The sequence below is a fragment of the Equus asinus genome, chromosome 23 (genome assembly GCF_041296235.1).
Source record: "Equus asinus isolate D_3611 breed Donkey chromosome 23, EquAss-T2T_v2, whole genome shotgun sequence".
Taxonomy (NCBI): Eukaryota; Metazoa; Chordata; class Mammalia; order Perissodactyla; family Equidae; genus Equus; species Equus asinus.
In genome coordinates this window covers 15,793,698-15,820,490 of record NC_091812.1, presented here as the reverse complement: position 1 = coordinate 15,820,490, position 26,793 = coordinate 15,793,698, and the positions used below count along the sequence as shown (strand labels likewise).

The following is a 26,793-nucleotide window of genomic DNA, read 5'->3' as shown; positions in this document are numbered from 1 at the left end:
CTGTTGGAAAGACGTAGAATTAACGATGAGCGTTTGGAGGGAGAAAAGCCGGATTTACACAAGCACACCTGTCTGAGTTCACAAGAGCTCAAGATGTTAAGATGTTCCTTACTATCTGATATAACTTGCCGTGATCTTGGAATTCCAGTCCGGAAAGAACCAGGGTCAGCTATGGAAGGAACTGTTTATATAGAGAGCCTGGTGAGAAATATGCTTGCTGCAACCAAGTGTGTCTGCTTAAATCTTGTTCTGATGGAGAGTCCTTTCCTTATGGTAATTGGGCCTCAGGACTTGCTGGGCTCTGTTAGTTTAGTAAAGTGTTATGTTTTTATAGAAAAGACACCACTGAGTGATAATGGAAGCCTTCGTCTGTGACTCAGACGGTTACACCCAAGTTTGGGAGGCCGAGAGGTCATAGATGAGTACCACCACTAACTGATCACCCCTCCAGCTCCGGGGGGCACGCACAGCCTTGCTCGGGTTAGTGCTGCACAGCCAGACCTGAGCGGACAACACGTACAAGTGATACGTTAGCTCCGAGGTTAGTGGCCAGACCGCCTGGGTTCATATCTGAGCTCTGTCGCTCATTGGCTGGAGACCTTGGGCAGATAACCTGACTGTCTTCCATTAGTCATCTGTGAAATGGGTTATTCACAATACCTAATTCATAAGGTTGCTGAGAAGATTACACATTATCTTATATGAATTAACTGTTACTATTATTATTACTATTTGACACAAAGCAATGAAGACTTTTTTTTTAGAAAAAGGAAGAATATGTTTATTTCTCCTCTATTCACTCAAAATATATCTTGACCGTCAGTGGCATCGTCAAGACAGCATCTGGGTAGCAGCGCCAGGCATCACACAGCATTTGATGGTGAAAATATCCATGCTTTTTATTTCTGCTGTCTAGGAATGTATGATGCATAATCAGAATGGGTAGCATCATGTGAGACAAAAGGTCCAAACAAAAGGCAATTCTTTTTTGGTGTGGGGAAGGCCAGCTCTTCACTTGGCAGCATGCTTCTTATATAGCTCCAGGAACTCGGTCACATCTTCAGGGGACCCCAAGATGATCGGCGCCCTCTGGTGGATGTCAGTGGGAACAATGTCCAGTACAGCTTCCTTCCCTGTGGTAGCCAATCCTCCGGCCCTCTCCATGACATAGGCCATTGGGTTACATTCATATAGTAGTCTCAACTGCAAAACAAGAGTCAAGAGCAGGGTCCTTACACCAGAGGATAGTACACAGGAAAGGGATTTGTTCCATACCAAGATAGTGCAGAGTCAGGGGGAGTTTCCGAGGGAGTAACTGATCCTTTCTCTTTCCTTCCAGGAGGTTGTAATAGTTCCCCCCAGGGTTGCATCTAATTAGCCATTCCGTTCAATTAAGCCATCCATCAAGCCAGAGCCAGCCACAGATCGCCTGACGCGAATGTGAGGCAGGCCACCTGGACTCAAGACTGAATGACATTTTGGCAGAACCAATGGTTCCCTTCTCTTTATAGCACGGAAACTGGACCTAATGAGTGATTCTGTGTGTTTTGGATGGAGCTTTGCCTATTCTAAAAGCATAAAAAGTCCATGGTAGTGTCTGGCTGCAGACATCTGGAATGCAGACTGGCTCCTCCAAACAGTATCATATTGTTTGCAACTCTGTACACATTCCTTTTACAATTCTCCCAAGGCTTGAGGGTTGGGATTTAGTATATTATACATCTTGGCATCTACTTTTAAATATTAACTTTTTTATTGTATGCATTTTCACGCAGGCTGCCTACTGAGCAGACAGCTTTTTGCAGGTGTTTCCTGACTATTTCCATACAGGTGTCATGGCCAGAATCGAAAAACTGAAAAAAAGGAGGAAGCTCAATATTGTGTTAAGGAACAATTTTTTGAGGCATTGGAGAAAAGTGCTGTGAAGCAGGCTAGCCACATAGGTTGCGACACCTGAGGTGGCTCTCACGGGAGTGGTCTTTAAATAAACAAGAATGCCTTCAGCGACCTGGATGCCACTTGCAAAACAGAAACCTGAACAGATCTGAAATAGATCGATTTCCAACTGTCTTAAGCAGATCATTGTTCCTATTCCTTCTCACACATGAAAAAAAAAGACAACGTGTCTATTGGGAAAAATCAGGGGACAACACTTGGGAAGGAAACACGGGGTCCCTCTGTGTGGGTGCAAATTGGGGCGTCCCTTAGCCAGAATAAGCAAGCGCAGCCCCCACTGTGGCTTTTGGGGACGCTGTGGGGGATAGACTGGCATCAGTCAGTGACAGCTTACCTGACAGCTCCAGGTTTCCCCAGAGCTTCCTTCCTTCCCTAGAAAGGTACTATTTTCCGAGCAGCAAATGTTGGCTCACTAGTTATTTCAATTTTATGCCTTTTGAAAGCAATCAAAGAAAACCTCTGTTTGGAATACATATTTGATTTGCTGTCTTGGTAATGAGGCTGGACTGTTTCATTTTGCTTTAGGAATGGAATTCATTTTACCCAAGCCAAACCGTGTACCCACTGGAAGCTCTAAGCACTTCCACCCATTCTGACACAACATGGTTACCTGTCTTTAGTGATGGAAGGGCTCTCGAGAGACCATTTTTAGCTGATACTACCTGGCTTTAACCAGGACAAGCTTTAATCCAGGAAAGAATGTGCCACAGACATCCTTAGCATCCTCCTGCTGAGTATGTCATGCGCCCCAGGCTCCCAGTGAAACACACTGCTTCTCAGTCGCCTGTCAGAGGCTTTCCTTACCTTTCCGTTGGGGCTCTTCTTGTTTGCTGGGTACATAAAGATCCCTCCATAGACCAGGGTGCGGTGGACATCAGCCACCATGGAGCCCACGTACCTCGCACCATAGGGGGCTGAGTTATCCTGCAAGGTTAAGGACAGCAGTAGTTAGAGTTGCTAAAAAGAAAGAAAGTGAGTTAGTTCTCTCTGTGATCTCTACCCTTATTTGATTCAACAGTCATTCACTGAGCACCTACAAGGTGTGTGTTTGGGGCTGTGCTAGGAAATGTGATGAAAATCTTGTTCCTAAGGAGCAGAAAATGGAATAATGGAGACAGCCTTTATACATCTTACAAGAGGTCAGAGTACCTGCAAAAGCCCTGAGGAGCGTGTGGTTGATTCTGGCTATGGGTGGGGGCAGGCATCACAAAAATTGTGCCATTTAGCAGGACATTGAAGGTTGAGAAGACTTTGTCAGTCTAGGGAGGTCTCACCAAGGGTGGGAGAGGGAACAGGCCCGCTCAAAGGCTTGGCATCACAGAGAAGCACGCACCGTCCCCGGGCCTGGGGAACAGCTCCGTGCAGTGAGGGTACCTGTTTTGGTAGAGTAATCTAGGGCAAGGTGGAAGGAGAGAGAATAAGGCTGGAGAGAGCCTGGGGTCAGCTCTGAGGGCCCTAAATGTCATCCTAACAACGCTGGGGCTTCCTCCTCGCAACACAGCAGCCTCCCAAGGCCTTTAACCAAGAGTATGACAAAATGGGATAGTCCCACATAGACCTAGCTCTACAAACAACCATTCCTTCTCTTGGTATTCAGTGCTGGGCAACTTTCTTAGAGAGATACCAAGATGGATGCTCAATCTCGAGCCGACTGTAGAAATCTGTCGAAGCCATCAGGCTGGTACCTGGGCATGAGGACCACATTTTCTACCATCTGGGGTCAGGGACCCCAGAAGTGAAACACGCTTTATTGCTGTGAACTCATTCATTTGGCTGACTTTATTATCCTGATTTTTTTCTCCTGAGAGAAGGTGGCAAAGGCTGATGTTAACATCTCAGGGCAGGGGGCCAGGTGGGAACCTACTCAGGGGTCAGGGCACGGGGGAGGCCCAGGCACCTCCATCTGTGCTGCCTTTCACCTCCAGGGTAAATCGTGAACCAACAGGTTTCTGGGTGGCCCAGGGGCGCTCCCCACCCCAGGAGCCCTCACTTACTGGGGGGAACTTCTTCCTCTGGACGTACTCAGTGACGGCAGGGTCGAAGTCCTTGGCATAGCCCTCATTGAGGCTGTAGATGCTGCCTTTCTTTTTGATCTTCACATCCCTGTCCACCAAAATGAACTCTCCGATGGCCTGTGGAACAGGAGGGAAAGGAGGGGTGACAGCAGCCTCCGCGGGGCCTGGGTGAAGGGGGCGGGCTGGGCTGGGGTGTCAGGCCTGCGGTCACCCCCAAGCTTCAACACAGGGGGCCTCTCCTGGCCCTGGGACAGCCGTGCCTCCCGCCACCTCTGCAAGAACTGTGAACGCGGCGAGAGAAGACGAGCGCGGTGAGGACGAGCAGACAGGACAGGAGGGAGGATGAGAGGGTGCCGCAGACGTGGTCAGGGATAGAGGACACTTTTGACTTGGTTTTCAAATGGTTTCAGTAAAACAAGAAAGAAACCATACCGAAATAAGGAGGGCGGACATATGTAAAACAGAAGCAAAACCTGAGGGCGAATAAGAATGTGTGTCCTAGGCAATAGAAGATGTGTGCGCCTTTGCAAAAAAAGAAAACGTTGGCGCAGACAGGAGGTGGGCTGCCAGGAGGGAGGGGCGGCTGAGTTACGCCAACGTGATCAGGCTGCTCCCAGCTTCCCAGCTCTACCTTTATGACATTTCCCCTTTTGTGTGTTGCCATAGAAAAGAGCTGAAGCCTGAGTTGTGATTCACAGCGGGCGTAACTTCAGATGCCTTTGCTCACGATCTGCAGTGTTCTAACTCTCCTCCCACAGCGCCAGTGCTAAGCGGATGCCTTTAGGACTTGGGTTCTTCGAAGGAGATTCAGATTTGGGGGAAAGCGTCAATAACTCCTATTGCCCTGGAGAAAGATTGTTTGGGGCTCCTATGTGTTGCTGATAAGAGGGTGACAGAGGCTCTGCTCATCTGGGGAGGGGGGAAGCTTGATTGAGGCAACAGCTAAGAAGAAGGGAGGCCCGTCAACACATCTCCCCAGCCATCTGTTCCCGTAGCAAAGACTGGTTCCTGCAGACAGGAAGTGGGCGGTGGAGGCAGGGAGGGAGGCCAGAGAGGAGGAAAGAAGGAGGGAGGAGAGAAGGGAGAGAAAAGAGGCTAGGATTAACAGTGGTCATTGAAAGGGATCTTTTTTCTTTTTTTGTCTTTCCAAAAATTTTGACCACAAATATGTAGAGATATCTTTTATAATCAGTAAAGCAAAATAAATAAATAGATAGATAAATGCCTTTACATAAAAAGTCTGGAAAACGCGTCCCAGGGCATTCCAGTGTGACGGAGAGGAGGTTCTTGTACGTGGAGACAAGACTGAGAAGCTTTTTGAAAGTTAAAGCTTGTTAGAAACAGAAATATAGCTGTGCGGTCTTTTTAGCAGCAACCATCACCTGTCCTTGTAGGAGCCAAGATGAAAAGAGGGCTAAGCTGGCAGAGGCTCGCCCCAGGCCTGGGGACGAGAGGGTTAATGTGATCTGGGGAGGACAGCGGTTGGGGGGTCAGGGGGGCCAAGGCTGCATTGTTCTTCCAAACTCTGAGGGCCGTTAGGTCTGAGGAGGGCCAAAGACCATCAAACACACAGAAACTTACTCCTGGAGACACCAGTCTGCAGTCTGCAGACAAGAAGAGATTTAACTTTTTGTACACACTCATCAGCTCAAAGGCAACAGAGATGTCACCAGAAGAAAGTTGGGGGAAGTGGTAAGCATGTGGCAAGACGAGAAATCTGCAAACATCTGTGGCTTCAGGAACTGGCCCCTGGGCTCGGAGCAGACTTTGCTCTGGTTCTGCCCCTGTTTTCCCCGAGGTCACTCCTCTGGAGGCCTCAGCTGGTGCTGCCCCCGCCTTGTGTATTTATTAAGCGCCTGTACTAGCAAGGAGGCAAAGTCCAGCCGTGAAAGAGGTGAAAGAGCGGGGACAAAGGCAGTTCTGATTTACATGACCCGCCCGCTGTGCACGCCTCCTGGATTCCAGCCGCTGCACGTGCCTGTTGCTCCCTGGGTCAGCAAAAAGCACGGAGAAACCAACTGTTTCTTTACTTTCATACGAGGACATTTCTAAAGCTAAAAGCTATTTATAAACCCAGGTCTTCTCCCCTTGAGACTGGGGACCAAACACATGATGACACGCAGACCCACCAAAGATGGTGCTGTGGAGCCCTGCTCAATGGTGGGCTGAGTGGCACCGAGTATCTACAGAGATTTCTTTCCCCATTGATCTGCTCTGCTGAAACTGTCATCTAACTGAATAAATAAATAACACCAATCAATAGACACGTGGAGGAAATTATCCACAAATCAAAACCATTCGTGACAGTTCTTCACGGCCCCGTGGGCTCCCCTCCACAAGTAGCTTTTCTCTATAAGGTGGACCAAGGAATTATCTTCATTTCCTTCTTTATTTTCACTTCCTTGAGTTCAGCAAAGCCTTACCAAACCGCACAGGTTAACCGAAGGTTTGCACGCATGTGCACAATATCAAATAAATTTGGAGCTATTTTTGAAGAAACAGTGCAGTTCACTGCCTCAGCTGGGAGCCCCGTTCACCTCAGGAAAATAAGCTAGTAATAGATACGGTGGGTGGCAAATCTGCGGGCCCCATCTGGTCCATGAATGTGTTTTGGTTGGCTAGCACAGTGTTTTACAAAGCCAGAAACATTACATTTTTTCAAAAAGCCAGCGTTTCTTGAAACATTGGAAGCCTTAGCAAAACTGGGCCCCTATTCCTGAACAGCAACAACCGCTGGGCCCCCTCCCGTCTCCACAGTCCCCACCACTGCCTGGGCAGTCCTCCCCCAGCACACTTCACTCATTTCTACAGCCTGCCTGGCCTTGGCGGGCATTTGAGTTTGTTGAGTAATAAACCCTCCAAGAATTAATCTTGGAACAAAGACCTCTTCTTGTGCTCTGGACAGATATTATTTCTCACCTCAGTAACCCTCTCACTGTCCCTCCACCTCCCTCATCTTCTTCTCCACCCCATCATCTCTTCACTCTAGAGCCTCATCTCCCACCTCTGCATACCACGCCCCCCACTCCCACCCCACACACTCCAGACCCTCACAGCCACCAGCTGAGCACCCAGCCTCCCACCGGGTCTCTCACCGGGTCCAGCATGAAGCAGTTGACACCATTTACCATGGCCAGGACCAACATGGTGGCACTGCCATAGAGAGCATAGCCGGCAGCCACCAGGTTCCGGCCTGGCTGCAGAGCATCCTTCTCAGATGGCTCATCAGTCGAATTCTAGGACAAGAAAGAAAACAAAGCATGTTTTTGTTTTGTTTTGTTTTGTTTTGCGGCTCTTTTTTCCAGTTCAACCATTAGCAAGATGCATTATCAAGGTGCTCTCCTAATGAAATGGGGCATCTTCCCAGAGGCCTTCCTCCACACACCAGCAATATCCTGATTACATTACCACAGCAGCCTGCCCGCCAGACCCCAGATTTCCTGCTCCTGGATCCTTCTTTCCAATCAGAGTCCTCCTCCAATTTTACTAATTTGATATTCCCTCATTTTGCCATTATCACTTTCAAAAAAGAACATGCCTTCTTGCCGGTTCCCACTAATTTAATCTTATTACGGGCATCAATGTCTTTCACCTGCCTACTCCATCTTTATTTAAACAAATTAAGTCTGGGCTGGAGGGCTGTGAGTCTGCCGAGGAAATCAATTTCATGAGCTCTTGCCAGTTGCAGCACACACCCCAGTGAGCAGTGTGGTCCACATCACTCACACATCAAAGAAATTCTCAGAAATACAGGAACTTAGAACATCTCTCCAGAGTCATTACAGGGTAGGGCAGATGCTTTCCATTTTTTTGACCATGACACACAGTAAAGATACAGTTTTACAACACAAACCAGTACCAACACACACACACATGCACACACAACTACAAAAATTTAGCAAAACAGTATTTGGAACATGACATGCTCTCTAATCTTTCTTTTTTTTTTCATTAAAAACACAGCTCACTGGATCACGTGACCCACAGTTTGCCTAATACCAAGGAAGGGAACACCTTAAGCGGATGGCTCCTAGTGTATGATCGCTAATTGATAATTATCTTCTTTATTAACACTTGATTGGTTTTTTCGGTCCTCAAAACAGCCCCAAAAAGATCTTTCAGCTCAAATACTCTCTATTTGAATTTCAATAGAAACAAAAATGGGCCATTTCATTCATTCATTCCCCCAGCAGAGATTCCAGCAGCTAAGAGTAGGCAAGGGCATCTATATCATGCTGCTGGGGATGGAGGTCATCCCAACAGAGCATTCCTGGTAATTTCGCCATGTAACTTTTGAAAGTGTGGTCCAAAGACCACCTGCGTCAGAATCACTTGGGATGCTTATTAGAAATGCGTATTCCGGGGCTGCAGCCTCGACTTACTAAGTCAGACTTTCTAAGTTGGGTCCAGGGAATCTGTACTTACCATGCACCATAGGAGACTCTTGCTCTAAAGTTTAAGAACTACTCATATAAAAGGAAGAGTCAGAAAAACCATTTCTCTCCTTTTTCCCCTTGTCCTCACTCCTTGTGTTTAAGAAATGGTTTTCATCCAGGTGATTGGTTGGTTAGTTGGGTTGGGTCAAGTTATTTGATTTAGTTTGCTTTGTGCTCACAGGATACTGCAGTACAGCTAAACACAGACTACACACAGTATCAAAAAGTTTAGTTGTTTTTCCCAAACTCCAAATTTGGCCAGTGCACAACCTTGAAAAAGGAACCAGCTTCCTTCAAAGCCAGTGACACGGTAGATGGACTCAGCCCTCTGACTATCCTCTATCACAACCACTTAGCCTTGCCAGTGCAGACAAAGGTGATGTGTAAACCAAAGAGCTGACTGGCAGCCCCTGGCAGCTTGGAGTAATCAGTTCTCCACCAAGGAAAGTCTCCCACAGATTCACCTCGCCCAGGACCATCCATGCCTTCCGGTGGCAAAGGTGCAAGACTAAACAGCCTTTCCCTGAAATAAGGTCACCAAACAATCTTACTCTTCGACTTCCTTGCATGGAATAAGAAATGGTAACATAGTCTACGATCCACACACTCAAAGAGAAAATAATGCCATGGAATCATGGATTTAGAGGAATTCTTTTCTGGCCTGATCCCCTGTTCAGTGCGTGAATTCTCTCCTCCAACCGCCCAGCAAGGAATGTCTTTGCCCTGAGGGAATGCATTATATTCTCATCCAGATGCTCACAGAACGATGGGCACACAGCTCTTGGCAAAATTACAAAGCCTCTGGACCCTACCCTTCTCTACCTGTCCAGGCCACCACCGGGGTGGTTTGTTTTAATTCACACCACCCCATAAGGAGCATAGGAGGAGACATCATGGATTCCAGAGACGAAGTGGTGGAGGAGAAGGTCAGGCAGAAGTGGGGTAGGGCTGTCATGTCCCCAGGGCTTCCCTCAGAGCGGCAGCAAACCCTCCTTAGATCTCACAGAGCGGTCGGAGAAGCCCCATATCAGCCAGTATTGTTCACCTACTATGGCACCAGACAACCTAGCAGATGACCAATACATAAGACGAGCCCCCTGCCCTCAAGGAAGTTTGTAATCTGCAGTGAACAGCTGTTGGTTTTGCTTGGCCAGCGTCCATCACCCTTCCGCCGATAACTGCACCTTAGTCTTGAAGTACTGCCTCCCTCTCCTCAGCTCCAGGAACGGGCATTTGACCCTGGCCTGGCCAACCAGATCATTGCGTGCTTCAGGCCATTGTGATTGGTTGAGGGGTGGGCACGAGACTTAAGCCAATCAATCAGAGCCAACGAGAACCAATGAGACGACGTTCTTGTTGGAATTGCTGGAAGGGAGGCTTGCATTTTCTGCTTGGGTTGCTGAGAGGATTGGATGTGAGCCTGGACCTGCTGGGAGCCATGTCACCACCACAGAGGGAGGAAGTGAGGGAGATGGGGAGGAAGTGAGTCCTGACTACATCGTCTGAATCTCTGAATGCAGCGGCACCTGAGGCAGACTACCCACTGCGCTTTCCAGTCGTGTGAGCCACTACTTTTCCTCTCCCTCCCTCCCTCCCTCCCCTTCATCCTTTCTTAAGCCAATTTGAGTTGTGACACTGTCCACTGAATCTTACTACACAAAACAAGTAACATTAATAGCTGCCACTTATCGAGCACTTTTTATGCGACAGGCACTATTTTTGGTGTGTTATACTTAATTTTCAATATCTCCACTTTATGGATAAGGGAACAAGAGGCATAGAGAGGTCACCTGGCCCCAGGTCCCATAGAGCCAGTAAGTGCCAAGGTCCGGAAGTGTCAGTGTTCCGCGTGGCTACTCTCAGTGAGCCTCCCTGTGCTCAGTCAAGGGAAGGAACGCGGCCTCTGAAGCTGCCGGAGCACTTCTGAAGCTGCTCTGTTGTGGGGACTGATATTTCTAAAGTACCCTGCGACATCAGAACGTGTCCCGGAGAGGGTGACCATGCTAGCGAGGTCTACAAATCATCTCATATGAAGATGTTTAGCTTAAAGAAGACCGAAAAAAGGAGGAGAAAAGAAGCCAGGAAAGCCATTTCCAAACATGTAAAAAAATCTTATTTTCTGATGCTCTAAAAGGCCAAACAAGTAATAGGAGACAGAGTCTCACTCAACATTTGGCAAACATTCTAACCATGACGGCCAATCAACAGCTCAGGAGAATCCTTCCCCTTCCGGATGTCCCCAGCCGGAGGCTTGGTGACCCCTCGGGGGGGCTGCAGCAGGAACTGCATGGAACACTGACCACGTGCGCTACGAGGCTGCTTTGGAGCCTGTCTCCAGGTGTCCCATGGGCAAGGCCTCATCACTGTCGCCAGGTCCCCGCTACTGATGCCGGGCCACCGAGCGGGTGTAACAGGGCGCTGAATTCCAGCCCAGAACCGTCTCTGCAGGACGCAGGAAAGGTCTCCTCGGAAGCATCAGACGCATGGATGTTTACGCCCCACAGGCCCTCAAATGGTTCCACATAATCAATAAGACTTCTGAAAACTGAAATAACTTAAAGGTGTCAGACCCATCATCTTTTTCAGTCTTTTAAGAGAGTCACTTCAGGTTTATTGAGAAGAGTGCGCAGACCCACTGTTAATTGTTCTAGCATTCTTAATTCAAGCTGCTGTTGCGAGCTGGTTTGTTTTCTTTTCAGTCGATAGCGAGTGTCTCGGTCTTCCAGAGTTTTTTCCCTTCGAAGCTCCCTATTTGGGGTGTGCAGGGAGAGGCTGGGCTGGCCAGCGCGGGCCCTGTGCTACGTCGGCCGCATCACTAACCAGCGGTCTCCCTCCGCAGGAGGAATTGTGCTGCAAAGCTCTCCACCTCTGCTACAGATGCGCTACTCTGCAGGGAACGTCACGTCCCTCCACGGGATGTTTCACGGTGTGACTTGGAAATAAATGAATTATTGCCTTTGCCTTCCTGGTATGAGCATTAGAACCTTCTCCGACTCTGATTTTGATACGGATCTGCCTCTCAACCAAGATAAAAGCAAAACGCATCCCAGGGATGACAGAGAACTGTCCCACGGGGGTCCTACCTTCCACATGTTCGGAAGGAGATCAGGTGCAATACTAGACAAGTCACTTGGAAAAATAAAGTGCAAATTGCGATCTCGCTTCTTAAGGTCTGGCCTCTGTATCTGGAGTAGGAGACTGGGGAGGGACCTCGGAGGTCCGCTGAACTAACCGCCTCGTCCGTTAAGATGAAGAAACGGGCCCAGCCTCGATGGCATCTGTGAGTTTTTACTTCTAAATAAACAGGAAAGGCTGAAGCCAAGATGACAGTTTAGATGTCATCCTGTTTTATGCCGAGCCCACAGGGATTCCTTCTTCTTTCCACCTGTCTGTATAGCTGAGAGCTCTCCCACCACCACCCGCACCCACACATACACCTCAGGAGAGAGAGACTTTGCAGGGAGAGTTCCCTGGCCAGGTTGCACTGGTGGAGGACCCAGGGCAGGGCTGGGGTCCCCATGCTGCACCAGTGTGCAGCAAACCCTCCACAATGCACACACTGTCAACAGTTGAGGCTTTATCATCACACGGTCTCTGTCACAGCTCCTTAACCCTGCCAGTGCAGCGTGAAATCAGCCAAAGGCAACATCTAAAGAAAGGAGTTGACCATAGGCCATTAAAACTTTATTTATGGACAGTGAAAATTAAATTCATATAAATGCCATGGGTCATGGAATATTCTTCTTTAGATTTTTTTCAGCCATATGAAAATACAAAAGGGTTATTTTTTGCTCACAGACCATGCAAATCAGGCAACAGGCTGGATCTGGCCCTGGGGGTCACAGTGCCCAGACCTGTGGTTTAGCAGACTTAAAGGACGGATTCGACATAAATAATCTCTGCTGTCGTCATGCTCCCACCTTTGTCAGTCCCCACAGTATCGTCACTGTAGCCGCCCTGTACTGTCTCTTTGACTTTAACTTCATTTTCTGTCATACAGGAGAGCAATATTTTACAGAGTGAAATATCTGTCTCTTTCCTCTCACGTTTTACTCCATTTTATTCTAACAGCTTAATGGATCTTCATTGTGCAGTTAATGCTGAAAAAGTCAGACCTTGAAGTATAAACCTATTTCAAGCCTCACGGAGTTTCATGAAACACATTCTGGCTGCTCCTCCAACAGGGAAACAGGACTGGGTGCTCAGTCTTAACTTTTCTTTTGATCCCAAACCAGGGGCGTTACCTTTCTGTAGATGCCAAAAATGGTTCCAATGGATGCAAGGCAGTCGATATTGGACGATCCATCAAGGGGATCAAAACAGACCACATATTTACCCTGAGCAAAGAAAAAGAATACAACTTTACTTTAAAAATAAACTCTATAACAAAATAGAGAGTATACACTAAGGGGTAAAAAAGGGAATCTGGGGAAAACTGCAAGAAATGTGAGTCATTTATATTCTGTCATGGACAGTATGAGGTGGCATGTAGAATGAAAACAACTATATATATATGGTATAGATGGATATCTTTTGGTGTGAGAAAACACAAAGAATTAGGCAGAGAAAACACATCTTAGAAAAGGAGGTGTAGATGAAAGTGATGGCATACAGATAAATAAGTTATAATTTCCTACGTCATTGACATAAATGAATCATAATGTTGGTTTGAGTTTCCTGACAGCCAAAGGAAAAAGAGAAACAAAGATAGTCACATATTTCTCATTATTTATAAGGAAAAAAACATAACACTTCCTTGGGTGAAGCAAAGACAACCTTCAGATTTGTTAGACACTTCTCGTGCGAAATCTCTAGATGACAGCTGGGGTTGCAGTGCACAGAGTTTTCAACGACAGCCCTACTGTAATTCCCAAAGGAAAGAGCCCTCAGTGGTAGTGGAACCACCAAAGCCTTGGCGCAGGATTCTCAGCGGTGTGCTGGGGCTGGCAGGTCGCCTCTCAGCTGATGGTGCGGTCTCCTCCCACTCTGCTTCAGCCATGTCATACAGTAGCTTACAATCAACTATGGGGCAGTACTGACACAGTTGAAATTAGCAAGTGCTACAAACCAGAGATTTGGTTTACCAGCACACCACTGGGGATTCTCCATCTCCCAATTAGCCACTTTAAGATGTGGTTTTTACATTTCTGCATCAAATTAAGACAATTCTCTGATTCCCTGACCGCTTGCTCTGAACAAATCACCCTGGCTGATGCAGGAGAAACTGTCACCTAGAAAACGGGAACATGCCTGTCATGAAGGTACACTGTAGTCAGAGAAGTTCGGGCTGACTGATAGAGAATATTAAACTGCAAATTCAATCCACATGCCTACAACTGCCAAGTACCGTCAGAAGCCCAGCAGAGAACAACATGAACTTGGAAGCTGACAGGTAGTAGCGCCTTAGGAATGATGTAAAACAAGTTAACAGGCTGTGGCTCCCGACCCTCTTAAAAAGGTCAAGACTGGGTAGCAGGCAGCCTCTTTAAATTCATCTTCCGACTACTTTTTTCTCCTTCCACTGCTCCACGTCCCGGGTCGTCTCAGACAGGGAGGAACTGTAAGCCCGTACAGCTGCACTTCTCCTCTCAGCGCCGTTTTCATTTTTACAAGATCGTCGTTGCTCCACAAAGCAGGCTACACTCTCTCATTCACTTTTTACACAATGATTTATTGTTGAGCCCCTACAATGCACCAGGTATTGTGCTTGATGCCGGGATACAGAGAAGAATATAGCTGGTTCTCTGTCCTCAAGGAGCGATCAGATTAATAGGATTCCAGTGGATCTCAGCGCACGCATCAGTGAGAGGAATTGTGAGCAGTTGAGGTTGGCGGGAGAGTTGGGTGTGAAGGCTGGGGATTTGGTGGAAGGAGATAAAGTGAAAGAAGGAGTTAACAGAAGCCAGACTTTGAAGAGCCTTGAACATGACAGTAAAACGTTAGGAGTGGAGATGAGTGTGAGTATCTCTGAGTCTCTCCCACGTACGAGAACCTGGGAGAGACGATCACGGTGTGACCTGCGTGGTGGTGTGGACTGGGGAGGACAGTGGGAGATACGGTTGTGAGGTGGAATCAGTGAAATGATGACATGGCTCAGGAATGATCTAGGGTGATTCCTAGGAATCCAGCTTGGCTAACAAGTAGAGTCATTTATGAAGCTAGGAAGAAAAATGGTCACATTAACACCCTCAACAGTGGAAGTGCAAACCCACCCTTTTCTCAGGTTCCACTATTATGGCATGTTTGTCTTCTTCCGACACAAGAACACAGGTGGCAAAGGAGGACTTTAACACATTAACAACCAGGTCATTGGAGAGGACATCCAGCTTCTTCACCTGATCACCCGTCACATTGGTAGAGCCAGCAATTCCATAGCTAGAAGGAAGAAAAGCCACAAAAATATAAGCCACGGCCACCAGAATATGTCGATCCACCTATAAACCCACTGAAAGCAAGCATTTAGCAGAAGTTAGAAGAAAGTAAAGAAGACACCTGGTTGGGGAGAAATAGAGCAAGGAGGGTGGGCATCCCTCTGGATTGACTCCCGGGGGGAAGGAAATAGTGTCATTCGTCTGTCCAGGACCTGTCATGGTGCACGGCACACCTTTGAGGTTAAAGCCGTGTTTCTCAACCTTTTTTTTTCTTAGGGCCCCTAAGGAGGCTTTTCAGGCTTCTTTTCCCTAATCACATTCACTCATGGAATTTTAATTTTTTTTTAATTGGCCCTGAGCTAACATCTGTTGCCAATCCTTTTTTTCTTCTTCTCCCCAAATCCCCCCAGTACATAGTTGTATATTTTAGTTGTGGGTCCTTCTGGATGTGGCATGTGGGACACTGCCTCAGCGTGGCCTGATGAGCAGTGCCGTGTCTGCACCCAGGATCTGAACCGGCGAAACCCTGGACTGCAGAAGCGAAGCACGGAAACTCAACCACTCGGCCACAGGGCCGGCCCCAGAATTTTAATTTTAATAGTACAGATATAGTATATCTGTTTATGCACTGTATGTGTACCTGTGTTTTATACACAAAAAGGTTGATTTTTTTCCACCTCCCCCAAGAACCAAATCTTACCTCCAAATTTATGGGCTAATGCATAATGAATCAGTTGAGAAACTCAGCAAGCAAAGAAAACTTCTAGGCAAGAGGGAGCCTGAGATGTGAGCTAAGCCAAGGGATTCTATGGTTTTACAGCTGAAAAGATCCTAAAAGAGAAGAAATTTTGACTGGTCCCACCAGCTCATTTTATAGAGGAGGCAGCTCACTCCAGGGCGCCAGCGAGCTTGTCTACACCAGAGCGCAAGGCCAGAGGCCAGCAGTTCACTTTGACCCCCAGGCCGGGCCCCTCTGGGGGGCAACCCACTGCCCCTGGCACGGGTCCTAAGGGCTGCGGGGAGTGGGAAGTCTGGAGTTTCTACTTTGTTTTCAAGGTACCTGCAGGTCAGTAATGGGGGAATTCCCAGAGTGCGGATGGCTTGTCCAGGATGCTGCCTCACTTGTTAGAATGAGAAAGAGGCAGCTTGTCACAGCCTGGGGTTGAACGGGAACAGTGGGAGGAGGGGAAACGGTGTAGAGGAAGGAGGCCCAGAACAAGATACGGAGGCTGGAGGTGGGAAGGGAAAGTCAGAGCGCGGAAGAAACCGCCAAACAGCTGCAGGCGGGCACGAAGGGGCACCAGTGCCCCCGGCCCACGTTGCCGGGGCACTTGCCCTGCACTGTTGTCATGGCATCCGCTGCTTCAACTCCTGAAAATACATTTTCTCTAAACATAACTTGCATGTCTCTGGCTGGACAAAACTGAGCCCACACCAGAAACTGTCCAAACCCAGATGCCTCGTCTGGCCTGACTCTCTCCAGGAGGCAGCTCCAGCTGTCTCATCAAGCTCACTTTCCAGCATCCCCACTTTTGGCATCACTTCCTTGCCCACCTGGAAAACAGCGCCTCATCGCTCCGGCCCTCCCCCCACTTGTCTTTTCACCACCTCACTCGCAAAGATCAGGGGAGCCATCAGACTTGCGCTACAGCCCACATCTCTGGGCTTTTGCTTCTCTTTCCACATACTCTCTTCCTCACTTCAGAGAAAGAAGGCAGCCAAATTCTGGGCGGATCAAGGCTTGGCAGGGCTCACCAATCTCTCTCACTGCCCCCCGCACCTGTGTCTCTCCTTCCCAGCCAGACGTTTCCACCACTGAAGTCACTACTAATTCAGGCAGATGAACAGCGCTGACGGAAAAGAGCAGAGCTTCCTGACAGAGCCCCGGCTCAGGGCCCCGCTCTGCAAGCCCTGCCCGGCAAGCCCTGCCCCGTCTGAGCCTGCCTTTCTGCCACTGCTCCCAGAGGGCAACGACCTCGGGGCACTTGGAGGATTACATGCAATAAGGTACAAAAAGGGCTAAGTACAGCCCTTGGCGCCTAAGAGGTGAGAAAAAAATGTTTATTCCCTTGTTTGCTCACTAAAGGGAGTGCTCATTGGGGATCTGCTCATGCTGTGGGAGGAAGGGTGGGCCTCGGAGATCCCCCAGGCCTCGTCCACCATCACGCTGGCGTGGTTGTTTATCCTTTACTTCTGTGAGGATGACGACAGAGGGTATGTGTTTCCCCAGTGTGTCTTGGCTTCCAGCACATAGTAGGGCCTCAGTGAATGCTTGCTGGATGAGTGAATGGCATTGCCTGAGGAGAACAGAGACCTGAGCCTAAAGGAATGAGCACAGGAGCAATCAACTTTTAAGGTTGCTCCACACCTTGGAGGGCTGGGGGAAGCCACCAGCCTGGTCCCCAGAGGGGAAGGCCTATGGGACAGCTCCAGGGAGGCCTTGCAGGCTGGGGCAGTTGGACGAGGCACAGAGGCAGCCATGGGAAAGGTCTGTTTCACCCTGTGGCCCACGTTCCACCTGCTCAGGTCTCTTGCTCAGCGAGACAGGTGAGCTGTCAGGCTGAGGTCTCTTCTACTCAAAAGCACCCTGGAGGCCTATGTGAGGGTTCGTTATTCGACAAATATTTATTGGGTGCCCACTGTGCCCCAGGCCCTGTTCTGAGTGCTGGGGTCACAGTGCTGAACTGGACAGATGAGCTCGCTGCCTCATGGAGCTAACATTCTAGAGAGGGAGACAAATGAGAAACAAACAAGTGCTGTGAATGCACGAGATACTGTCTGAGAGTGACAAGTGCTCGAATAAAATGAAACAAGATGCCGGGCAAGGGGTTTAGGAGGTCAAGAAAGGTCCCACTGCAAAGGGCTGGTCAGGCTGGAGGCTATCTTCACTGTTTTTCCTAAGAAAGGAAGGGTATGAAAAAGCCCTAAGGGAGCCCAAACAAGCCAGCCAGTAACAGCTCCAACCAGAGCTCCGGGCCAGCCATTCATCCAGACACCACAGAGAGTTTGATTTTCACGTTTCCAAATGGGAGGGGCTATTGTGTGCACATTTTTATAGGTAACCTTTTAAAACTCAAGGTCTTTTTCCTGTGATGCCCAGATCAGGGGAGCTCCAGAATGTGGGAAGAGGAGACCAGAGGAGAGGGCCCTGCAGGGCCAGCTCTGGTTTGTGGTGCTCCTGCTGGCCCAGGGCAGACTGGTTTCCCTGTGACTCTGTCGCAAACACAGGTTCCCTCATTTGTTCAGCGGGACTGAATGGAAGCGGGAGAGCTTCTGATGCACTGGACTGCATTTTCTGAGCTTGCAGACCCAGCCGCTGGCCAAACAGAACTGCGATGCAACTCCTGCAGCCCCAGACCGTGCTGTGGGCTGTGAGAGGTCACCGTGCCAGGGTGGCTGACTTGTCTAGCCAAGACCACCAGCCAGGTTCCTCACTGCCGCTCCAGGGCTCTAAGGCGGCTCCTGTCCTTGAGTCACAGAGAGTGGCACCACCTGTCCATGATGGGAGTCAGGTGGAGCCCCATAACACACAGCAGGATGAACACTGGGGACACTCACCATGCCCAGCACCAACGACTGTCTTCACCGTGGAACCATCGCAGACAGCCGGCCGCTTCTCTGGCTGTGTCTGCAGAGTTGGGGGGTTACTTCCCTCTTCCTCCTCTTCACCCCCCCTGGGGTCCCTCCTCTATACTAACCAGAAGGACTTTTTGTCAACTATGCTCCAGTTGCTTGAGAAGCATAAAAAACTTATGGAGAGAGATTATTCTATACCCCTCAAACTCAAAATTCAGGCATTTTATTACTTTTTTAGGCCATCTTGTGGGAGAGTTTCCCCTGGTAAGTCCTGGTGTTAAGAATTTCTTTGAGGAAGCACAGGACAGCGACTCTATGGTAGAAACGGTTCAGGACGATGAGTTCCCAGGCTGCCGAGTCGATAGTAAGGATACCCGAGCGCCTGTCATTTCCCTGCGTGCTCTTCGCGTTGCATCTTAGCACGCGAAGTCCCCGTGCCTGTTCTCACGCTGCCCCGCACTGCCCTGCTCCGGGGCGGCGAGGCCTCGGGGTGAGTGCTCGCTCTGGCTTTTCCCGGCCGCCTCAGGAGGGGCCCTCAGAAGGCGGCAGGACGGCCTGAGGGAACAGGTTTCCACAGGTCAATGAAAAGCTGGAAGCGGGCAAGGTTTCTGCGGCTTCCACAGAGCAGAAAAAGCCCTCAGAAATATCCTAGAGGATCTAATTAGCTGAAGGACACATGGAGTTTATTTTCTCCACAAGTTTTCAGAAACTCCCTTAGAAGCAGTAAATTTCTGTGTTCTGATCAGTCATCGTTGCTCAAGGCCCCAAAGGACAGATGAACGAGAGTCTTTACTATATATTCCGAGGGCCACGAGGAGAGAGAGTATAACCTACCTACAGAATCAGGCCTTTTGCTTGGCCCTGTGAACTAGGGCTTGGAAAATGGATCAACTGAGTTCTAGCAGACTCCAGGAGAGCCCAGCGGGGGCTGGAAACCCGGCCTGGTCTGGAAGGAACTTCTGTGCCAGCTGCTGTGAACAGGCGGGAACGGCACCACCACCCTTGGCAGGCCTTGAGCAAGGCCGTTCCTGCACCACTTGGATCTCTCTTAGATCAGTTCCCAACCTGCTGCTTCCTGGGGCCAGAATCACGTAGCAAACAGGGCTGCAGGGATGTGGGGGAACCAGCGTACAACCCTGTCAAAAAAAGCCTTGCCGAGGCTGACTGTGCCTGACAACCAACAGAGAAAGAGAAATAAGCCTAAAGGTCAAGAAATGGGCTGAGCTGAGCAAGCAGTAAACCTCCCAGCTTAGCTCCCTCCCCACCTCACCCAGAAAAGGATTCAGTAGCAGCCCGGCGCTGATCACACAGGACAGGGACATTAGTTTTGAATAAGTCAGTGACCTGATCTGCCGAGGATGCTTCTCCTAAAAGCAAGGTATCACAGAGGGAAAAGCAAGATCCTGGGCTTTTCTCCATGGGCTGGGACTCTAGGCCACCAGGCTTCAAACCCCAGCTCTGCCACCTGCTAGGCAGCCCTGGGCAAGACACTTAGCATCTCTGACCTTTGGTTCTTCATCTGTAAAATAGGAATTCAGTATGTCTGCACTGTAGTGTGTAGACAGGGGGGGTAAATGAGTTGATATAGGTAAAAAGGGCTGAGAACAGAGCCTGGCACACAGGCAAAGGAGCAAGAAGTGGTCTCATTTCAGTCCCGTCCCTAACATCTCTCACAGTAACGCAACCATGCTGAGAGGCAAGGTGAGTCCTGGCAAGAATACAGCATCTGAGACTCAGGTCCAAATTCTGCCACTCGCTCTTACTGATTATGTACTAAGTGGTCTCAGCTCCCTGGTGGACTGTTTCTGTTTCGGGCTCTGTAAGGATGAGGGCTAATCCTTGTGACGCACCTGGTTCCCAGCAGCCACAGGCAGCTGTCACTGTCCTTACTGAGCCCACAGGCATCCACTGAGTAAATGAGGGCTGAGGAGGGGGCGGGGGAACCATGACCCCCAAACCAGTTTTGCAGGCAATTCCTGGGAAGACAGCCAGATGGCCAGTGCTGAACTATGTCACAGGTAACTGGCAGCAAAGGAAAGTGCTCAAAGTTCACATTCGACCCAAGTTTCACTGGGGATGGTATTCTACTTGAGAGGCTTATGACATTTCACTTCAATTTCACTCCAATTAGTTGGCTCTGCAGCCCCAGTAGTTCAAGGGGGGAGGCATCCTGCCAGGGTTTAAGCCCTGTAGCTGTTCTTTTTAAACCCCAGAGACACAAAAGTTCTCTTTCCAGAGGTGGGGGAGCAAAAATCAAATTGAGAAGCTGCTGTCTGTAATATCTCTTCTTTTACTTTTACTGTAAACCTCACTGAAATTTTGGAAAAGCCAAAAGTCATTTTAATTCATGTGATGGGGAACTCTTCAGAAGCATAGTTTCACTCAGCCAGCATTTTAAAATCCTCAGAAATCTGGATGAAATACTAGCATGGTTTTTCAAATTTGCCTATGGTTTCTAGAATGGAATGAGCCATTTCACAGCCATAAAGTCTGTGATTTATGATGATCAGGGGAGAGCTCCCTTTAACAACATCTCTGAAGCACAGCCCTAGACACAGGGACTGGGGCCAGGGCCACACTTAGGGAGGAACTCTCGATGACTTCCTTGATTTGCTCCCTGACTTTAGACCTCTTCCTCCTGATGTCAATACAACAGTGTGAATGAGGCAGCACCCTCGACAGCATGTAAGAAAATCAAGTGGGAAAACTCATTTTCAGAAATACTTGACCAAAGAAAAAGAAAGGCAGGTTACCATTTAATCCTTATCACTAAAGTCAAAGTAACACTGACTTGTTTTTGATTGATTCCAAGGTAAATGACCAACCGTTCACCCAGCCAGGAACATCCAAGGGTCAGATCAGAAAGATGTGGAAGGAGAGGCGTCAACCGGGGCAGCTTCCAAAGGCCACAAACCCCGACCTTCACTGGAGTCCATGGAGCCCAAATGGACAAACAGGATGGACTGTGGCTGGCTTTGTCTCTCTCATGGAAATGAAGTTACAACTCACTCTTGGAAACATGGAGAAGACAATTCAAGAAATATAAAATACATCTGACAAAGTTTCCAAAAGTTTAACGTCATAAACTCTGCAAGTTTGAAGATAAACTTAAGCATGTATTAACTGACTTGTAATTCTAAAATTAAAACTGAAGTTATTATTTTCTTCCATCAAATAACCGAGAGGACCCTGTATATAAAAGGAACTTTTCTGGATACCACGTGAGCATGATGGGGGGAGGTTTCCTGGACCTAATCTGACGGTGCAACATCGTTTTAATATATAACGTTCTAGCCTGGAATATACACCTGTGGGCAACTTGTAAGGATTAAAAAGTAAAATATAAAGATATAAGTCTAGAAAAAAAATAATCTTCAGCCTAGGAAAACAATGATGATATTGGTACCCATTTAATGAACTCAGTTCATCCTCACACAACTCTTTGAGGTTGAATAAAACAGTTATTTCCATCTTACAAGTGAGGAAACTGAGGCTCAGAGATATTACATGAATTGCCCAAATCCTCACAGAAGTTGAATGGCAAAGCCAGGAACTTGACCCTAGCTCCATCTCTCTCCAAAATGTGCCCTTGGGCCCGCCCCATTGCCGAGTGGTTAAGTTCACGTGCTTTGCTTTGGTGGCCCAGAGTTTCACCAATTTGGGTCCTAGGCATGGACCTATACAACTCATCAAACCATGCTGAGGTGGCATCCCACACAGCACAACCAGAAGGACCTACAACTAAAATATACAACTATGTATTGGGGGGTCCTTGGGGAAAAGAAGAAGAAAAAAAAAAAAGATTGGCAACAGATGGTAGCTCAGGTGCCAATCTTTAAAAAAAAAAAGTGCTCTTAAGCCCTGCATGATACTGTTCTGCTAAGTCTGGTCCTGATTTTCTTCTCCTCTTCCTCTCTGCCTCAGGGCCAATGTACCAAAATCCCATGGCCAAACCTGTAGTCATGCTTCATGCCTGCCTTTCAGACTGTGGCATCCAACTGCAGGCTGGACAACATCTCCAGCTGCTAGCCCTTTACCATCTCAAGTTCAACGTTTCCAAAATGCTGGAATCACCTTCTCACCCTTCCCCAATCTCGAAAACCCAGCTCTACCTTTGGAATTCTGTTTTTGTTTTGCTTTGCTTTGTTTGTTAATGGCTGGGCTGCTCTGAATTGGGTGGACCTCCCTTGCTGCCCACCCCCCCCAGTCCACACTCAGCCTTCTTCTGGGTCCTCCTCTCTGCCCTAGCTCTAGCTCTGGCAGCTGCTTTCCTCACCCCTTCCCTTTCAACTGGTTTTCTCCACTTCTCAGCTTTCCATCTTCCAACTCTATACTTCCATTCATATCTTCCCCAGATTCATCTCTAACCATGCCACTGCCCCACTCAAAAATCTGTACCCTCTCTTCTTTGCATACCCCCTAGAATATGAAGTATTCACCCTTGCCATTTGATGCTCCCCAACGCACTCACAACGTAACATCCACTAACGCTCCGCCATGTGTGTTCCATCAAATTAAATAAGCAAACTTTCCAGAAACATTTTCCCACCTCGAACTTTTCCTCACACGACCGCCCAGCTCCAAGTGCTCTCCAGCTGAAAGGCCTTGTGACGATCTCTGACCGCCCATTGCAAATATCCATCGCGACGCTCCACAATCCTTTGCATCTGCATCATATTTTTGGCACCTCTAGGAAAGCATCTTTCAGCATCTCTACTGTGTTTTATAACTAGTTCTACACTTGTCTTATTTTTCCTACGGCATAAGCTCTGTGTCGTTCTCATCTCACTGTCTTTTCTAGACCTTGGTATACTGTGGGTGTTCAATAGCATTTTGTTGAATCGAATGGAACCAGTGCATCCTTCAGACACTGGTTTGGAAACATGTACGAAAGGAAGTCAACTCCACTTGCCGAAAGCAGAAGCCTAAGCCCCCAGAGGAGCACTTTCTCCCAAAGGAATGAAGACTGAGAAGCAGGGAGCACTTGAATTTGAACCATGAAGCTATCAGATCCACCTGCAGGCTGCTAACTGTTCTCAGGAGAGAACAGAAGGCTGACCGCCCCTTGTCTAGACCATCACCCCTTCTCTCCCGGGAGTGGGTGGAGGAGAGGCAACAGCGCACAGACGTGGCTTCAAGAACAGGTTTGCTACAAGGCGATAGCTTCTTGGGATACAATTCTTAACGCACATCAAAAATGTAATTAATAGATGAGACAGACTTGGGTGAGCTTTAACTGATTTCTAAAAGATAAAGGAAGAGATGTGCGGTATGGTGAAAAGAGCCCCAACCAGGGCCAAGGTCAGGTCACCTCATTGTCCTCATCTGTGCAAAGAGGGGCTGGACTAGGTGACTTCTGAGTCTTTCAGCTTGAAATTTTATGATTCTGTGAACATCTTATTAGGAGCAATGAAGGTGGCTACAATAGAAACTGTTGATTAGAGAGGGAGAGAGGGGGAGAGCACGCCCCAGACTCTGTGCTTAAACTCCTGATGTGTCCCTGATGAGAAGTCATGGCCAAGCTCCATAAACTGCTTCCTGTGAGGATCCTGCAAACCTGCAATCCTCTTGTCCCTCTGGGTACATGCCCTTCTAGGGCAAGCCTTCGGCATTTACCAGTTATTTGCAGGCAAGCTGGCCTTTTCATCCAGGAAATCAAAGCTGATAATGAATGTAATTTAGAGGCCTGACGAGATCTTGTCTTATTGCTGCCTGCCAGACTGACGACATGCTGTCCTGAGACAGCCAAACTCTTATTTTCCCACAGGAGCACTTAAGTGTCCAGGTTCCGGTCTGCCCCTGTCAACTGCCCACATTACCAGACATCAACACTTGTTTACAGCTACTGTTTGAAATAGTCAAAGACCTGTGAAATGCCCCAAAATAGGGGAAGAGTTAAATAGCTCACAATACATCCTTGCAGTGGAAGACTACACAACAGTTAAAAAGAGAGGTGGGTTTATACGTCCTGACATTGAAGGATGTTCATTATATATTGTTGAATGATGAAAGCAAACTGCAGACGACTATGTTAAGTGTGATTCCATTTTGTTTGCTATTTATAAATAGGCCTACATAAATATGTGTCCCTGGATAATTTATATGAGTGTAAATAAGTATCTGGGAAAATAACCAGTAAGTTACTAATAGTGGATACCCCAGGGAATGGATATGAGTGGGTTTCACTTTTCCCTTTGTGTTCTTTCAAGTGGTTTGAATTTTTGTCAATGAGTACAGCTTATTAACTGGTTTATAATAATAACAACAATATGTTTTTAAACCTGGAATTTACAACTATCTAGTCTAAAAATGTACATATTTTACATAGCCCAAATTAGCACCCTTTGTCCAGGTCCCACTATCAAAATCCCACTATCTAAGGTCCCACTATCTGAGGTTACTTAAAAGGTGGGAAAGATACAGCTCAAAGCAGATCTTGTGTTTCCGAGTCTCTTTGGGGTTGTGAAAGGTACTGACACATTTTTAAAAGAATACGAGAAATGACAAGCACACTTTTTCAAAAAGCTCCCCGGTCCTCAAAAGCAGATAAGGCTGTAAGAACAGCTATACTGGGTGTAGATTAAATCTGAAGTAAGATTTAACCAAGTGGTTTCCTATAGCAAAGGCTCCTTAGAAATGTATGACTAAGAGGGGCCACAGGTGAAATGGTGATGGAGTCACCACTTTCCTGACATACCTGTCCCAATCTCTCTCCAACAGGGCGTCCCCACTTGACATCAGGAAATAAATGGGACCACACGCTCCTTTCTTAAGAGCCAGCTCCACCAACCCAAACTGTGGGACCGAAGCCAAACGGCTTCCCAGAGATGGACTCCAGGCTGCAGGGCTTACACTATTCAGATCAGCTATGAGGATCATGGACAATTTTTATAGCCTTTCTAAGTGTGGGAAATGTCAGGAAGGAGGGTGGGCAATCTGGAAACCCAGGTACCCTTCAGTTACAGTGAGGACCAATGTAAATATAAAACACTTGTGCACGCCAGAATAACCAAAGAATATTGCGTTATTTACAAAAAGCCTCACCAGAAGGTGCCCTTTGAATTCGCACGCCCCCTGACTCCTTTGCTGCACACAGTGTGATCTGCAGACCAGCAGCATGAGCACCACTTACCACCGAACTTCTTAGAAATCAGAACTTGAGGCCCCACCTCACAACCACTGCAGCCCTTCGCCCACCAGCACTGCTGCTCCTGAGAACTCTGGGCCTGCAGGCTCCCTCCCAGCCTGTCTGGGGTCCCTCACCCCTAAAAGAACTGTAGAATCAAGGAGATATTCGATAAGAAACCTGACTTGGGGCCCCAGTGCCAAAGGGAGTGAAGGAGGGAAGCAGGCAGGCCGGGTGCCCACTCCGGACAACGAGTTTCGCCAGGAGGAATGGGAGAGAGGTGCCAAGGCAGGCTGCTCAGCCCAGGTGAGAGGGCTGCAGGATGAACGCAGGTGCAGACTGGGAGACAGGCGCCAGTGGGCACCCCCAAGCTCCAGAGAGAGGGAACGAGGGCTTGAGTGTGGCTGGGCAAGCTTCTGAAAAGAGTGGCTACCAGAGACAGAGAAAGAGACCCCCAGCTGTCAGACAGACAGGCTGACAGCAGGAGGACCAGAGTCAGGCATCCAGGCAGATCCCCAGGCGGACAGACAGACAGACAGGATGCAGCGGGCAGCCTGAGGCCTGACTCACAGGTGCGCGATGCCCGCCTTGCGCACGGCCGTGGAGATGGCTTTGACCGCGGTGCAGAGCGAGTTGAGCAGCTGGGTCATCTCGCCCGTGCCGCGGGCCTTCCTGCCCTCCTCCATGACGAAACGGGTCAGGGTGACGATATTCGTGTCGAAGGCCGCCTGGTCCGTCATGCTGGGGCCGGGCTGCTGCGCGGGGCGGCAGGTGCAAGCGGCGGGACGCGGCGGGACGCGGCGGGAGGACGGAGCGACGGCCGACTGTCCGCGCCGCTGGAGCCTACGTGGCCCAGGCCAGATCCCCGCCGCTGTGTCCCTGGGGAGCCTATAGGCACCGGGTCACCGCCCCCCGCCCCCGGGAACACCTCCGCCCCGGCCCCCGCCCCCTCTGCGGCCGCCCCGCCCCTCCGATCCCCGGTGACGTCGGGGACCAGGGCCGCCGCCCCCTCCGCTTCCTCCGCGGTGGCCCGCGCCCCGCGCCGCTGAGGACGGCCGCCGGCGCCGTGGAGCGTCGCTCTGGGCCACCTGCGTTATCTCCTGCAGTCTCCACGCCACCCTGCGCGGAGGCGCAGTCAGGATTTCCCCCAAGACGTGAACGGCAGGTCGGAAGGTTAAGAGACGCGCTAGATGTGGCGCAGCCGGTCAGCGAGGACGCGGGCGCCCCAGCCCAGCGCGGCCTGGTCTCCACACCCGGGCCTAACCGCTGGCGTCCCGGCCCCCGGGGGCGCCACCTGCCCGCTCCCTGGCCTC

The 26,793-nt window shown here is 49.0% G+C and overlaps 1 protein-coding gene across 1 annotated transcript; it reads right to left on the bottom strand.

The window, feature by feature from the left end:
* Positions 1-753: 753 nt before the first annotated feature.
* Positions 754-26,442, bottom strand: FBP1 (fructose-bisphosphatase 1). Its single transcript, XM_014856934.3, has 7 exons — positions 26,051-26,442; positions 14,620-14,782; positions 12,652-12,744; positions 7,067-7,207; positions 3,951-4,088; positions 2,761-2,880; positions 754-1,203 (listed from the first exon to the last, which is right to left on the bottom strand). Exons 1-7 carry the CDS (start codon positions 26,218-26,220, stop codon positions 1,012-1,014), a joined length of 1,017 nt encoding a protein of 338 aa, XP_014712420.1. The 5' UTR covers positions 26,221-26,442; the 3' UTR covers positions 754-1,011.
* Between the last annotated feature and the right edge of the window lie 351 nt (positions 26,443-26,793).

What these genes read in the sequence shown, in the direction of transcription:
- FBP1 (XM_014856934.3), bottom strand. Translation starts at nt 26,220, where the DNA reads ATGACGGACCAGGCGGCCTTCGACACGAATATCGTCACCCTGACCCGT. An exon ending in AAGGCGGGCATCGCGCACCT is followed by an intron (nt 14,783 to 26,050) that starts GTGAGTCAGGCC and finishes TCTTCCTTCTAG; the next exon opens with CTATGGAATTGCTGGCTCTA. An exon ending in TAGTGGAACCTGAGAAAAGG is followed by an intron (nt 12,745 to 14,619) that starts GTGGGTTTGCAC and finishes TTCTTTGCTCAG; the next exon opens with GGTAAATATGTGGTCTGTTT.